Genomic DNA, 15,477 nt, shown 5'->3' on the forward strand with positions numbered 1-15,477 from the left:
TCATTGAACATACAGGTAACATTTAATTGCATTGTACAGGTGGAATAGGCAAATTCCAGAATTTGAGTCAACCAACCACATTTCATCTTTATGGCTTATATTAAACGTTCAGACATAAATAAAGGGATATTACAGTAGTCATTCAGAGTAAACATGACAGTATCATTGACAGAATAACCCTCCAAAGAAATTAATACAGTGAAATACTTTGACAAAATGCTGACAGGGTTACGATTCCTCTTTTTAAAAAATTCAACATTTCGTTACGTGTATCCATACTTTATTTTCAGCTACCCTTGTGTGCCACTCATAAAACTTCCAACAGCCAATATGATTATACAGTCTTGGTTTTCAATTCGGACCTGTATTGTAGCTAGCTGCCTAAACGAAATAACTCATTATTGGCAAGTGTACTTTTAGGGTAGGCTTATATTATATCAAATGATTGTCTGAGATCTTCATGCAAACATTTTGGAATAGATTTGCTTCTCTTTCTCCTTTTCCTCCTTCACTTTTATCTGGACTCTCTTCATCTCGTTTTCGATCGCTGTCAAAGGATGCAAAAAGTAAATTTACTTGCCAGGCAAGGAAAACAACCTATCATGATGAAATGGCAAATCAATGTTGCACATCTGTCAAAGGGGTTTTCTAAACAAGTTTCATTTGACAAACATCATACTGCTCTAACTATTGACCATGTATTCTATAGTTAGCCTTTGGGATATTCAAAGGAACACGAGGACATATGATCCCCTGGATTGATTGTCACGTTAAAAAAGCGGTAACAACCTTTATCCTCTGGTGCAATTTCTTGAGCTTTCAAATCAAATCAAATCAAATCAAATCAAATTGTATTGGTCACATGCGCCGAATACAACAGGTGCAGACATTACAGTGAAATGCTTACTTACAGCCCTTAACCAACAGTGCATTTATTTTAAACAGAAAAAGTAAGAATAAAACAACAACAAAAAAGTGTTGAGAAAAAAAAGAGCAGAAGTAAAAAATAAAGTGACAGTAGGGAGGCTATATATACAATAGAATAAAGTGACAGTAGGGAGGCTATATATACAGGGGGGTACCGTTGCATAGTCAATGTGCGGGGGCACCGGCTAGTTGAGGTAATATGTACATGTGGGTAGAGTTAAAGTGACTATGCATAAATACTTAACAGAGTAGCAGCAGCGTAAAAAGGATGGGGTGGGGGGGCAGTGCAAATAGTCCGGGTAGCCATGATTAGCTGTTCAGGAGTCTTATGGCTTGGGGGTAGAAGCTGTTGAGAAGTCTTTTGGACCTAGACTTGGCACTCCGGTACCGCTTGCCGTGCGGTAGCAGAGAGAACAGTCTATGACTAGGGTGACTGGAGTCTTTGACAATTTTGAGGGCCTTCCTCTGACACCGCCTGGTATAGAGGTCCTGGATGGCAGGGAGCTTTGCCCCAGTGATGTACTGGGCCGTACGCACTACCCTCTGTAGTGCCTTGCGGTCAGAGGCCAAGCAGTTGCCATACCAGGCGGTGATGCAACCAGTCAGGATGCTCTCGATGGTGCAGCTGTAGAATTTTTTGAGGATCTGAGGACCCATGCCAAATCTTTTTAGTCTCCTGAGGGGGAATAGGCTTTGTCGTGCCCTCTTCACGACTGTCTTGGTGTGTTTGGACCATGATAGTTCGTTGGTGATGTGGACACCAAGGAACTTGAAGCTCTCAACCTGTTCCACTACAGCCCCGTCGATGAGAATGGGGGCGTGCTCAGTCCTCTTTTTTTTCCTGTAGTCCACAATCATCTCCTTTGTCTTGGTCACGTTGAGGGAGAGGTTGTTGTCCTGGCACCACACGGCCAGATCTCTGACCTCCTCCCTATAGGCTGTCTCATCGTTGTCGGTGATCAGGCCTACCACTGTTGTGTCGTCGGCAAACTTAATGATGGTGTTGGAGTCGTGCCTGGCCATGCAGTCATGGGTGAACAGAGAGTACAGGAGGGGACTGAGCACGCACCCCTGAGGGGCCCCCGTGTTGAGGATCAGTGTGGCAGATGTGTTGTTACCTACCCTTACCACCTGGGGGCGGCCCGTCAGGAAGTCCAGGATCCAGTTGCAGAGGGAGGTGTTTAGTCCCAGGATCCTTAGCTTAGTGATGAGCTTTGAGGGCACTATGGTGTTGAATGCTGAGCTGTAGTCAATGAATAGCATTCTCACGTAGGTGTTCCTCTTGTCCAGGTGGGAAAGGGCAGTGTGGAGTGCGATAGAGATTGCATCATCTGTGGATCTGTTGGGGCGGTATGCAAATTGGAGTGGGTCTAGGGTTTCTGGGATTATGCTGTTGATGTGAGCCATGACCAGTCTTTCAAAGCACTTCATGGCTACAGACGTCAGTGCCACGGGTCGGTAGTCATTTAGGCAGGTTATCTTAGAGTTCTTGGGCACGGGGACTATGGTGGTCTGCTTGAAACATGTTGGTATTACAGACTCAGTCAGGGACATGTTGAAAATGTCAGTGAAGACACTTGCCAGTTGGTCAGCACATGCTCGGAGTACACGTCCTGGTAATCCGTCTGGCCCTGCGGCCTTGTGAATGTTGACCTGCTTAAAAGTCTTACTCACATCGGCTACGGAGAGCGTGATCACATAGTCGTCCGGAACAGCTGGTGCTCTCATGCATGCTTCAGTGTTGCTTGCCTCGAAGCGAGCATAGAAGTGGTTTAGCTCGTCTGGTAGGCTTGTGTCACTGGGCAGCTCGCGGCTGTGCTTCCCTTTGTAGTCTGTAATAGTTTTCAAGCCCTGCCACATCCGACGAGCGTCAGAGCCAGTGTAGTATGATTCAATCTTAGACCTGTATTGACTCTTTGCCTGTTTGATGGTTCGTCGGAGGTCATAGCGGGATTTCTTATAAGCGTCCGGGTTAGAGTCCCGTTCCTTGAAAGCGGCAGCTCTACCCTTTAGCTCAGTGCGGATGTTTCCTGTAATCCATGGCTTCTGGTTGGGGTATGTACGTACGGTCACTGTGGAGCTTTCTTCAGATCACTCTGTAATGGAACAAGTTGAAACATTTCAGTGAGTCAACAGACAAGTCAACTTCACTGATTATAATAAATGATTCCGGCCAACTCTTTTGACGGCATCCTTTAGTGCAAATAAATGGTTCTGTGGCATTGGTTCCAGTCCAGAAAGAGCACATTTTAGTTAGGCTGGCACCAAGGCTACACATTCTGAAGTCAGAAATATGGTTGGTATGATAAGTGTTTCTTTACCATGGCTTTACTGTACTCCTTCAGTCCCTGCCAGGCCTGGGCCCTCCTGAACAGAGCCTTAGTGTTTTTCTGGTTCAACTTCAGTGCCTGAAAACAAACACACAAAATCTGACTAAAGAGTAACTGTACTAAGTTTTACACTAAAGCATTTATTTAAAATGTTTATCTACAAATGTACCTAATAATATGATACGTATCCTAAGTTGCACTCACAATCAGTTCCATAAAGACTTATAGTACTGACCACGAATGGCCTTTGAATCTTTGCCATTAATTAACAGTTGTACTGTAGCCTAGTGATGGTAGCGTGACAGGGCTTGCTTCTAGGATTTTGGCTGGCCTAAAATACTTACCTCGTCGCAGCTGTCCATGGCTTCCTGCCAGAGCTGCATCTTCAGTTTACAGGCAGCTGTGTTGAGAATGCAGCTCACTGCTGTGGGCTCCAGCTTCGCCTGGGCCTTCTCAATCGCCTGCTCGTCTCCGCCAACCGCCAGATACCTGGCAAGAGACCCGTTTCACCATTTAGTCCACACTTTGCTAGCCTGGTCCCAGATCTGTTTGCGCCATTTGGTCAACTCCTATGGTCATCGCACATTCAAATGCACGTCATGCTGTGACACACGCAGGCCTAGTACACACACAAATCACAGCTAGAGAGTGAGCCCAGGACCATGTTCCACCTGAGAGCTTTGGTGTACTTCTTGATTGCAGACTGCCAGTCTTGGTTCTTGAAGAAGTTGTTCCCAATATTCTTAATATCTTCAGCAACAGACAGGACTTTGTCAACCTAACCAAAAAGACAAGTGTGAGACTTTTATGCCATTTTCACAATCACAGCAATTTATTTTTATTTTATTTAACCTTTATTTAACCAGGTAAGCCAGTTGAGAACGAGTTCTCATTTACAACTGCGACCTGGCCAAGATACAGCAAAGCAGTGCGATAAAAACAACAACACAGAGTTACATATGGGGTAAACAAAACATAAAGTCAAAAATACAACAGAAAATATATATACAGTGTGTGCGAATGTAGTAAATTATGGCGGTAAGGCAATAAATAGGCCATAGTGCAAAATAGTTACAATTTCGTATTAACACTGGAATGATAGATGTGCAAAAGATGATGTGCAAATAGAGATACTGGGGTGCAAATTAGCAAAATAAATAACAATATGGGGATGAGGTAGTTGGATGGGCTAATTACAGATGGGCTGTGTACAGGTGCAGTGATCAGTAAGCTGCTCTGACAACTGACGCCTAAAGTTAGTGAGGGAGATAAGAGTCTCCAGCTTCAGAGATTTTTGCAATTCGTTCCAGTCATTGGCAGCAGAGAACTGGAAGGAATGGCGGCCAAAGGAGGTGTTGGCTTTGGGGATGACCAGTGAGATGTACCTGCTGGAGCGCAGACTACGGGTGGGTGTTGCTATGGTGACCAGTGAGCTAAAATAAGACGGGGATTTGCCTAGCAGTGATTTATAGATGACCTGGAGCCAGTGGGTTTGGCAACGAATATGTAGTGAGTGGGGCGGCAGGTAGCTTAGTGGTTAAGAGCGTTGTGCCAGTAACCGAAAGGTCGCTGGTTCTAATCCCCGAGCCGACTAGGTGAAAATTCTGTCGATGTGCCCTTGAGCAAGGCACTTAACACTAATTGCTCCTGTAAGTCGCTCTGGATAAGAGTGTCTGCTAAATGACTAAAATGTAAATGTAAAATGTAGTGAGTGCCAGCCAACAAGAGCGTACAGGTCACAATGGTGGGTAGTATATGGGGCTTTGGTGACAAAACGGATGGCACTGTGATAGACTACATCCAATTTGCTGAGTAGAGTGTTGGAGGCTATTTTGTAAATGACATCGCCGAAGTCAAGGATCGGTAGGATAGTCAGTTTTACAAGGGCATGTTTGGCAGCATGAGTGAAGGAGGCTTTGTTGCGAAATAGGAAGCCGATTCTAGATCTAACTTTTGATTGGAGATGCTTAATGTGAGTCTGGAAGGAGAGTTTACAGTCTAACCAGACACCTAGGTATTTGTAGTTGTCCACATACTCTAGGTCAGACCCACCGAGAGTAGTGATTCTAGTCGGGTGGGCGGGTGCAAGCAGCGTTCGGTTGAAGAACATGCATTTAGTTTTACTAGGAGTGTTGTATGGCGTTGAAGCTCGTTTGGAGGTTTGTTAACACAGTGTTCAATGAAGAGCCATATGTATACAAAATGGTGTCGTCCGCATAGAGGTGGATCCGAGCGTCATCAGCAGCAAGAGCAACATCATTGATATACACAGAGAATAAAGTCGGCCCGAGAATTGAACCCTGTGGCACCCCCATAGAGACTGCCAGAGGTCCAGACAACAGGCCCTCCGATTTGACACATTGAACTCTATCTGAGAAGAAGTTGGTGAACCAGGCGAGGCAGTCATTTGAGAAACCAAGGCTATTTAGTCTGCCAATAAGAATGCGGTGGTTGACAGAGTCGAAAGCCTTGGCCAGGTCGATGAAGACGGCTGCGCAGTACTGTCTTTTATCAATTACTTTTATAATATTGTTTAGGACCTTGAGTGTGGCTGAGGTGCACCCATTACCAGCTCGGAAACCGGATTGCATAGCGGAGAAGGTACGGTGGGATTCGAAATGGTTGGTGATCTGTTAACTTGGCTTTCAAAAACTTTCGAAAGGCAGGGCAGGATGGATATAGGTCTGTAACAATTTGGATCTAGAGTGTCACCCCCTTTGAAGAGGGGGATGACCGCGGCAGCTTTCCAATCTCTGGGGATCTCAGACGTTACGAAAGAGGTTGAACAGGCTAGTAATAGGGGTTGCGACAATTTCAGTGGCTAATTTTAGAAAGAAAGGGTCCAGATTGTCTAGCCCAGCTGATTTGTAGGGGTCCAGATTTTTCAGCTCTTTCAGAACAATTCATAGTTCATTATACACTTTTTAAATTGACAGACTAAATAAATCCACATATGCTGACTGAGGTTGAATAAAGGTTAAGACTATATTCTTTGCTTATTAATACTTAGTAGTAAGAACTTAGCATGAGTATCTTGCGAGAAGCGTTCAGAGAAAAAAAAGAGGTAGGCCTACTAACATCTTTTAAGTCGACGTTGGAGTCCTCTGGGTAGTCTGGATGGGTGTCCCCTGAGCCGTCATTCAGTGCTATTGCCCAGTCCTCCCCATCTTTATGCTCACCACACTCAGCAATTACACACAGCTATGTGGAAAGAAACATCAGAGCAGAACTGTTAATACACAATGAGCATTTCACAAGTGTCACGCACTTTACAGAAAAATACTAGGTCATCTACCTGCTGCAAAACATACAGCTTGCTGCAGTTTTAATATGCCCCAATACAACCTCTGAAGACAATGTCATCACACACATTACACCAAGCTCCTACTTAATGTGGCAGTTCCTTTCACTGATTTACCTTGACAGGTGTGTCCTCGTTGGTCTCTATGGCCTCCAGTGTTTTCACCAGCCCCATCCCCTTCAAGACTTGTCCAAAGACCACGTGTTTGCCATCTAGATGAGCAGTAGGCACAGTGGTGATAAAAAACTGGGAGCCATTGGTGGCGGGTCCAGAATTGGCCATACTCAGCAAGCCCTCTTTGTCGTGCTGGAGAAGAGACAGAAACCCACATGTTTATTTAGAGATGATGAAGAAAACTGAAATTATATGTTATGATTAGGGCCAGGAGTTTTCCCTATAACTAAGGCCCAGACTTTGTACTGGTCCGGAAAATCTCCTGGCCCCAGCTATATGTTATTCCACGCCATTATGAAAATCCTTACCTTGTAATGGAAGTTCTCATCTTCAAACTTCTCCCCATAGATGCTCTCTCCTCCAGTGCCATTCTGGTTGGAGAAATCGCCTCCCTGGATCATGAATTGCTTGATGACTAAAATTGATTGACAGCGTAAAATACATGTAAGAGGTCATTATCTTACAGCAGTTTGTTACTATAAAATGGATTTACTACTGTATCATAGATGTGATCTATAATAGCTATGCATCAGTAAAAGAGGTTTCAAGGTAGTAATGTACAACAAAATGAGGGGAGGGGAAATGTAGCTACATGGCTACTGCAGATATAGCCTCAATTACATAGCTATAAACCGCTTATGAATTTGAAACGTTGGGTGTTTGGGGCAGAGTTCCACACAAACAGTGGAAAGTCATATTTACGTACTCCTGTGGAATGGACATCCTTTGAAATGGAGTGGTTTCCCTGTGGTTTTGCCAGTTCCCTTCTCACCAGTACAGAGTGCTCGAAAGTTTTCAGCAGTTTTGGGGACAACATCAGCAAACAGTTCGAACACGATTCGGCCAACTGGTGACAACAAACAAAATATGTCATGACTGTGTGGATAGCTGGTCTTGATACATGCAATTTCTAAGTACATGTAGTAACTAACTCATCAAATAAGCAGTTTAGTCCTGAACTAGATAATCGGGTAGATACTGGTGTGTTGACTATTTATGCAACACATGACAGCACGTGCTTCGAATGCAATGTATCATTGTTGTTAGGCTAACTACATTCACACAGTAAAACTAGCTAACAAGACAAGCATCTACATCTTTAAAACAGCATGCAAATTGCAAAAATTTTATTTTACATAGCTACATTGGTCGCTGCAGTTTGGCTGTGGCGTAACGTTAACAATTTATGAACACGATAGCTAGCTATGGTTAAGCTAGCTTGCATGAATGAATGTGTTTTTTCTATAAACGAACATTACCCGGTGCTGCTAGCTAGCCATTAGCCTAGTGAGTCCAGTTGTATGACTAAACGCATTTATTAAAAATGTCCTAACCTCTTTCACCACCAATGTCTATATCAAAGAAGACACGGGGGTTTTCTTTGTTTGAAGGCTTGGTCACTGTTGTTGCGTTAGACATTTCAAAAATTGTACAATCCTAAATGTTAGCTACTTCCAAGGTACTCCCGGTTGACTGCGAGCTTCAATCGCGGATATTTTACTTCCTCTAGTTCGATGCGTTGATTCAGACGTTGCAAAACATGGACCACTGCCATCTACTGAGTTGGATGTGCAACTACAAGAACCTGTGTGAATTTTGAAGACGGTAAACTGTCCACAAAAGTAGTAGCTATAGCTTTTCCAAAATGTTTATGTTTAACTAAAATATCTTATATTCCCAGTGTTCTGTCCCCATTCCAAAAGTAGTGAACCCTTTGCCTAATCCCATGCGATCCCACTACTGCTATAACCTACCTGGTTATGTCCCAAAGGTGTGCATGTGAATATGTTGGCCATGTATTTGTTGAAAATACTGTACTATAATAGATAAAAACATATATATTTTAAAGGTATTAGAAAGGGTCAGCCATTAACTGGAGGCAAGATTACCACCAAATTGAAGTTGAGCTAACAACAAATTGGAAATCTCTAGTGCGATAAAGGCTCCTCTCCCAATTTATTTCAGTCAGCTATCTGAGCTAGACTTTGGGGATTGTAATGGCTTTTGCTCAGGGGATGGATTATCTTCTTCACACTTGTTATCAAAAGTTTGAATCTATGTCACAAGACAGGAAAGACCTGGATCTCAGACCTGTGGTATCCAATACTGGTGTCCGAGTCATCCTTGGTGAATTAACTTTTTTATTATCTTAGTTCCCCATGTCCAGTTATCAATATTTGAGTACTTTTAGATAAGTTATCTCCTAATGTTTTGGCAAAACTTTAGAGATTTTAAAGTGAAGCCAATGGGCTTAAGCAAATATGAATGATTTACATACGCTGGTTTACATAAACTATACTTTAACTCTAACTGTAAGTCACTCTGGATAAGAGTGTCTACTAAATTACTCAAATGTAAAATGTAACTCCTCAGACAAAACGTGGAGATATTTTCATCCTTCTAATCAAATCCTTGTTTGAGGATTTTAAGGACTGCTAATTTACTATAAATGTTGCTGTATAACTAACTGCAAAATACACCAGTGCAGGTGTGGTAGAGTAGCTTACTTGCAGTGCTCCTAAACAATTTCAGTGAAATAGATCATGCAAATGACTCATGAGACTGTTGGATATAATGTGGTGTTTATCAGACACTTGGTCAGGTCTTCAGGACAACATTGAATCATCTTCCGTTCTTCACCCAAATTATTTCAGGGAAACTCATTTTGTAAGGCACCTGCAGCTTTTCTCTGAACGAGTAGATCTCTCTAGGAAGGGAAAAACAAAAAAAGCATTTATGAGTTGTAGGTATTTGTCAGGCAAAAATATCATAACAATCCTTAAATAATGATGTCTCTATTGAATACTGTTCACTTAAAATACTACGCACAGAAATAGTCAAGCATGATGTGTGGTTTGAATGGGTTCATTCACCGACCAGATCATGTCCTTTCATATATCACGCATTACCCTTTTGAACATTAAATGCATTTGCATCGAATTCCTCAAATGCTGTGGATATAGTTTCATAATACTTCAAAGAAGTGATATAGCAAATGAGAGGTCAGTTATACCCTGAGAACAAGGCCTGTGCAGAAATAGGAGTGTGTGTACAATTGAGTTTAGTGGGTCAAATATACACTATATGACCAAGAGTATGTGGACACAAGCTCGTGGAACATCTCATTTCCAAATCATGGCCATTAATATGGAGTTGGTCCCCCCCCCCTTGCTGCTATAACAACCTCCACTCTTCTGGGAAGGCTTTCCACTAGATGTTGGAACATTGCTGCTGGGACTTGCTTCCATTCAGTCTCAAGAGCATTAGTGAGGTCGGGCACTGATGTTGAGCGATTAGGCCTGGCTCGCAGTCGGTGTTCCAATTCATCCCAAAGGTGTTCGATGGGGTTGAGGTCAGGGCTCTGTGCAGGCCAGTCAAGTTCTTCCACACCGATCTCGACAAAACATTTCTGTATGGACTTCGCTTTGTGCATGGGGGCATTGTCATGCTGAAAGAGGAAAGGGCCTTCCCCAAACTGTTGCCACAACACTGGACCCACAGAATCGTCTAGAATGTAATTGTATGCTGTAGCATTAAGATTTCCCTTCACTGGAACTAAGGGGCCTAGCCCAAACCATGAAAAACAGCCCCATACCATTATTCCTCCTCCACCAAACTTTACAGTTGGCACTATGCATTGGGGCAGGTAGCGTTCTCCTGGCATCCGCCAAACCCAGACTCATCCATCGGACTGCCAGATGGTGAAGCATAATTCATCACTACAGAGTATGTGTTTCTACTGCTCCAGAGTTCAATGGTTGCGAGCTCTACACCAATCCAGCCGATGCTTGGCATTGCGCATGGTGATCTTAGGCTTGTGTGCTGCTGCTTGGCCATAGAAACCCATTTCTTGAAGCTCCTGACGAACAGTTCTTGTGCTGACATTGCTTCCAGGGGCAGTTTGGAACTCAGTAGTGAGTGTTGCTACCGAGGACAGACGATTTTTACGCGCTATGCGCTTCAGCAGTTGGCGGTCCCCTTCTGTGAGCTTCTGTGGCCTACATCTTCGTGGCTAAGCCGTTGTTGCTCCTAGATGTTTCCACTTCACAATAACAGCACTTACAGTTGACCGGGGAAGCCCTAGCAGGGCAGAAATTTGACAAATTGAATTGATGGAAAGGTGGCATCCTATGACGGTGAGTAAGGCCATTCTACTGCCAATGGTTGTCTATAGAGATTGCATGGCTGTATGCTCGATTTTATACACCTGTCAGCAACGGGTGTGGCTGAAATAGCCGAATCCACTAACTTGAAGGGGTGTCCACATACTTTTGTATATACAGTGCATTCGGAAAGTATTCAGACCCCTTGACTTTTTCCACATTTTGTTACATTACGGCCTTATTCTAAAATGAATTTTAAAAATGTTTTCCCTCCTCACTCTACACACAATATCCCATAATGACAAAGCTACAACTGGTTTTTAGACATTTTTGCAAATGTATTAAAAATAAAAAACATAAATACCTTATTTACATAAGTATTCAGACCCTTTGCTATGAGACTCGAAATTGAGCTCAGGTGCATCCTGTTTCCATTGATCATCCTTGAGATGTTTCTACAACTTGATTGGAGTCCACCTGTGGTAAAATCAATTGATTGGACATGATTTGGAAAGGCACACACCTGTCTATATAAGGTCCCATAGTTGATGGTGCATGTCAGAGCAAAAACCAAGCCATGAGGTCGAAGGAATTGTCCGTAGAGCTCCGAGACAGGATTGGGTCCAACCTGACAGAGCTTGAGAGGATCTGCAGAGAAGAAATTAGCCTCCTGAGTGGCGCAGTGGTCTAAGGCACTGCATCGCAGTGCTAACTGTGCCACTAGAGATCCTGGTTCGAATCCAGGCTCTGTCGCAGCCGGCCGCGACCGGGAGACTCATGGGCGGCGCACAATTGGCCCAGCGTCGTCCAGGGTAGGGGAGGGAATGGCCGGCAGGGATGTAGCTCAGTTGATAGAGCATGGCGTTTGCAACGCCAGGGTTGTGGGTTCGATTCCCAGGGGGGGCCAGTATTGAAAAAATAAAAATTGTATTCACTAACTGTAAGTCGCTCTGGATAAGAGCGTCTGCTAAATGACAAAAATGTAATGTCAATGTAAGAATGGGAGAAACTCCCCAAATACAGGTGTGCCAAGCTTGTAGCGTCATACCCAAGAAGACTTGAAGCTGTAATCGCTGCTAAAGGTGCTTCAACAAAGTACTGAGTAAAGGGTCTGAATACTTATGTAAATGTGATTTTTCAACAAAATAAAATATATATACACTTGCAAAAATTTATAAAAACCTGTTTTTGCTTTGTCATTATGGGGTATTGTGCGTACATTGATGAGGGGGGGGGGGGACAATTTATTCCATTTTAGAATAAGGCTGTAACGTAAGAAAATGTGGAAAAAGTCAAGTGGTCTGAATACTTTCCGATTGCACTGTATTACGTATACCCAGCTATGCAATGTGTCCTACATACTGGTGTTTGAAAGGAGGAAATGTAACATTCCTAGAGTTAATTACTTACTGTTGAGAAGAAAATATCTGTTGTTGTCCTGGCTGTAATTGTCATACTTGTTGTGTGCCCATGCAAGTTTGCTGCGGGCTCCGACAGATTGCTTATCTAGAAAGTGGGGCGGTGCGTGCCTACAAAAGCGGAAGTGGTGAATAATGGATGGAGAACAGTGCACCTACATTCACTTAACACTCCACAAGCCTGCTGTGATGCTATCACTTTCCCATTGGAAATGTGCACAGCGAGCAGGTAAAGTGATTCTGACTGGCTGAAAATAAAATATATTCAATAAAGTATGGGTTACCACATGTGGGGCCTACCATGGGTTTTGATATCTGTGGGTGACTCTGTCCTCAAGGGCGGAGCGGAATTCAGCTCTCTACAGGAACAACATGGTCTGAGTCACTTCAAAAATTATATGTTATAACAGTTAAATGAATGGCTGAATAAAAATGTCACAAGTGATGTGGCTTTGTCTTAATACCCATGTAATGCTGTCATCAGAATGATATTATGTGTCAGAATAGGGTCATGACTCTATGACAACTTTGGGAATCGTGATTAGAGTATTATCTTCTGACAACATTCTGAGCATTGTGACGCGGGACAATTGTGGCATAATTTGTTGAGATTCATATGATTACAGTTTTGCCTTATCACAAGTTTTGACCATTGTGACAGGTGAGCATTATGACTACAGTATTCTCTTATGACAACATTTTGACCATTGTGACAGGTGAGCATTATGACATCATGATTATAGTATTGTTTTATGACAACATTCTTACCATTGTCAATAATGTTACCATGAGCCATTTAAACATGCTGCACGACTTTTCAATTCAATACTCATATAGGTCTAGATAAGACAAGCTTACATTTGCTTATGTTGCATTCCCTTTATGTCATACCACAATAAAATATATGATGCAGCTAATCTACTAAATGTTCATCAAGGTCGCCTAACTCTAATGAACATCCAGCTCACCGGCTTCATTTGGGCCCCACCTTAATTTGCATACTGCTGAGCAGCGTCCTGCTGTTCAGGAGCTGGTGATATTGCATGCCCCATCCCACCCCTCCAATGTAGCACTGTTTGGGCATGGGGGGTGGGGTGCAGTAAGCAGGCCGGCACAGGTAAATCAAATCGCTTGTACCCATAGGTGACAAAGGGCCAACCCCAATGTAGCGGGGAAAGTCGATCAATCTTGCCCTGTAGTCCCCAATTCCATCTGGACCTTGTTAGAATCAACATAGAGAAATGTGGGAACCATTCATAAAATAGTAAGCAACACAGAGCCCTAATCTAAAGTAGTGCCCTTTAATTAAAGGACATTGGGTGGTACAATTTCACACAGAGAGTGCATTTGCCAATGAAAGGGCTGTGTCAAGTATCTCTCATCCACTCACCCCCACAGTTTATTATCCTGACCTATCTACATGTCATTGACATCACAAAATACCAAATATGCATATCATGAAACACCCCCAATGTATAATTTAAAAAAAGGCCTCATTATAATTACACCGTGAATAAAATGGAACATACTGTAGGTTACACACAATAGCCTATGTAGCTAATAAGAAGTGATTGTTGCAACCTATTTATACAACTGCATTTAACATTCTACATTAAACCCAATAATTACGTGACACATACCGGTAAAAAGCATCATTTGTCCATAGGCTTGGGCGGGCCTTTCTTGTACCGTTGTGCTAATCTCCATTGGAACTGTTATTTTCAGACTAGATAGTTACCGCAGGACGCCCGCGAGCGATTTGTGAGCCCAGTGTGTGTGCTGGTGATGGGGTCAGTGGGCTGTTGCCATGCGACTCAAAAAAAGCGAAGTCAAATCATGACATCAGGGATCTTCAGGTCGGAAAGTTGAAACTCTAGAAAGAGGCCCGATTTCCCGACTTGAAATTCCGAGTGGGATGACCGTTGAAAACTATATTTACCAGTCTTCTTTTTTCCCCCGGGAGTTGTCTTATGCCGCGTTCAAGTGCTAGTTGGATATAGGAAACTCGGAAATGTACGACTTGCTAACCCGTCTGTAGTTCACAGCAGGTTGGTGGCACCTTAATTGGAGAGGACGGGCACGTGGTAATGGCTAGAACAGAATAAGTGGAATGGTATCAAATACATCAAACACATGATTTCCAGGTGTTTGATGCCATTCCATTAGCGCCGTTCCGGACATCATTATGAGCCTCCATACCCTCAGCAGCCTCCTGTGTTGTAGTTATAAACGTGTCACGTTCAACCCGTTAGCAAGTCTAAAATGACCGAGTTTCCACGCTAGATGTCATACAGGGACTCAGAATATGTAGTGGGGCGTTTCAGACGTCCCCAGTGGCTGCATTACAGGTGGAGATCGGGGATATGCCATTGCAGATTAGGAGACAGCAGCTGGCAATGAATTATTAGGTCAACCTACAAGGACATGGGGTGTCTCATCCTGCGAAAGGGATTTTACAGGCATGCTGGGAACATGAGCGAAGACAGAACACAAGCTTTGGGTGGAGATGGAGATGGGACTGTATGGAAGGGAGTTTAGTCCAACGGTAGTTATTCCTGTAAATTCACCATGGCTACTCCCGCCTCCAGTAGTTGATCTAGAAGTGTTGGAGATACTACAGAAAGATAGTGAGGGTGTTGATCCATCTGATTTGTGTAAGAGACGTCTGGATACTGTGTATCAGGATTTTGTGGCCATTTACACAGATGGTTCAAAAGATCCAAGGACAGGACGTACTGGGTCAGCATTTGTTGTGCAGGGTTTGTGGGGTGGAAGTCAGGAAACGTATTACAGATCATCTGGCTGTATATACAGCGGAGCTAAATGCCATACTGTTGGCCTTGCAGTGGGGGGAGGAAGTCAAACAAGACAGAGGAGTTATTTGCTCTGATTAATGTGCAGTGTTAATGAGTATCCAGTCCTTTAGCTCACGTAGCAGACAATACCTGCTTTATGAGGTGCTACAAACCCATGGCAGGATTAAACAGATGGGTATACAGATAAGATTTACTTGGGTCCCAGCCCATGTCGGGGTGGAGGGGAACGAGGCAGTAGATGAACAGGCTAAACAAGCAATTAGTAGTGGGGATGTTGATGTTGAAGTTTCAATGAGCAAGGCAGAGGCAAAAAGACTGATATATACAGTGATGGTGCAGAGATGGCAGGAGCAGTGGAATAGAGATTATACGGGAAGGCATTTATTTCAAGTACAGAGGAAGGGGAGG

At 43.4% G+C, this 15,477-nt stretch overlaps 2 protein-coding genes across 3 annotated transcripts; both read right to left on the reverse strand.

Moving 5' to 3' along the window:
- Nucleotides 1-3: 3 nt before the first annotated feature.
- On the reverse strand, nucleotides 4-8,222 carry LOC311107823 (peptidyl-prolyl cis-trans isomerase D-like). 2 transcript variants are annotated; one of them, XM_084150384.1, is made up of 11 exons: nucleotides 8,067-8,206; nucleotides 7,439-7,579; nucleotides 7,041-7,147; nucleotides 6,676-6,864; nucleotides 6,336-6,458; nucleotides 3,929-4,035; nucleotides 3,602-3,746; nucleotides 3,249-3,335; nucleotides 3,005-3,023; nucleotides 790-813; nucleotides 4-547 (listed from the first exon to the last, which is right to left on the reverse strand). In XM_084150384.1, the coding sequence occupies exons 1-11, from the start codon at nucleotides 8,149-8,151 to the stop codon at nucleotides 459-461; spliced, it is 1,116 nt and encodes a 371-aa protein (XP_084006510.1). In that variant the 5' UTR covers nucleotides 8,152-8,206; the 3' UTR covers nucleotides 4-458. The 2 variants fall into 2 exon arrangements, with proteins under 2 accessions (XP_084006510.1, XP_084006511.1); XM_084150385.1 differs by lacking the exon at nucleotides 790-813 and having other exon boundaries at nucleotides 2,995-3,023; nucleotides 8,067-8,222.
- Nucleotides 8,223-12,237: 4,015 nt separating this feature from the next.
- LOC311107225 (protein SPMIP2-like) lies at nucleotides 12,238-13,960 on the reverse strand (the record flags this gene model as incomplete). The annotated part of the gene is made up of 4 exons (XM_084149715.1): nucleotides 12,238-12,364; nucleotides 12,554-12,612; nucleotides 13,242-13,471; nucleotides 13,894-13,960. 4 exons carry the CDS (start codon nucleotides 13,958-13,960, stop codon nucleotides 12,238-12,240), a joined length of 483 nt encoding a protein of 160 aa, XP_084005841.1.
- Nucleotides 13,961-15,477: the final 1,517 nt, after the last annotated feature.

This window comes from Coregonus lavaretus (genome assembly GCF_964263955.1).
Source record: "Coregonus lavaretus genome assembly, chromosome: 32".
Lineage (NCBI taxonomy): Eukaryota > Metazoa > Chordata > Actinopteri > Salmoniformes > Salmonidae > Coregonus > Coregonus lavaretus.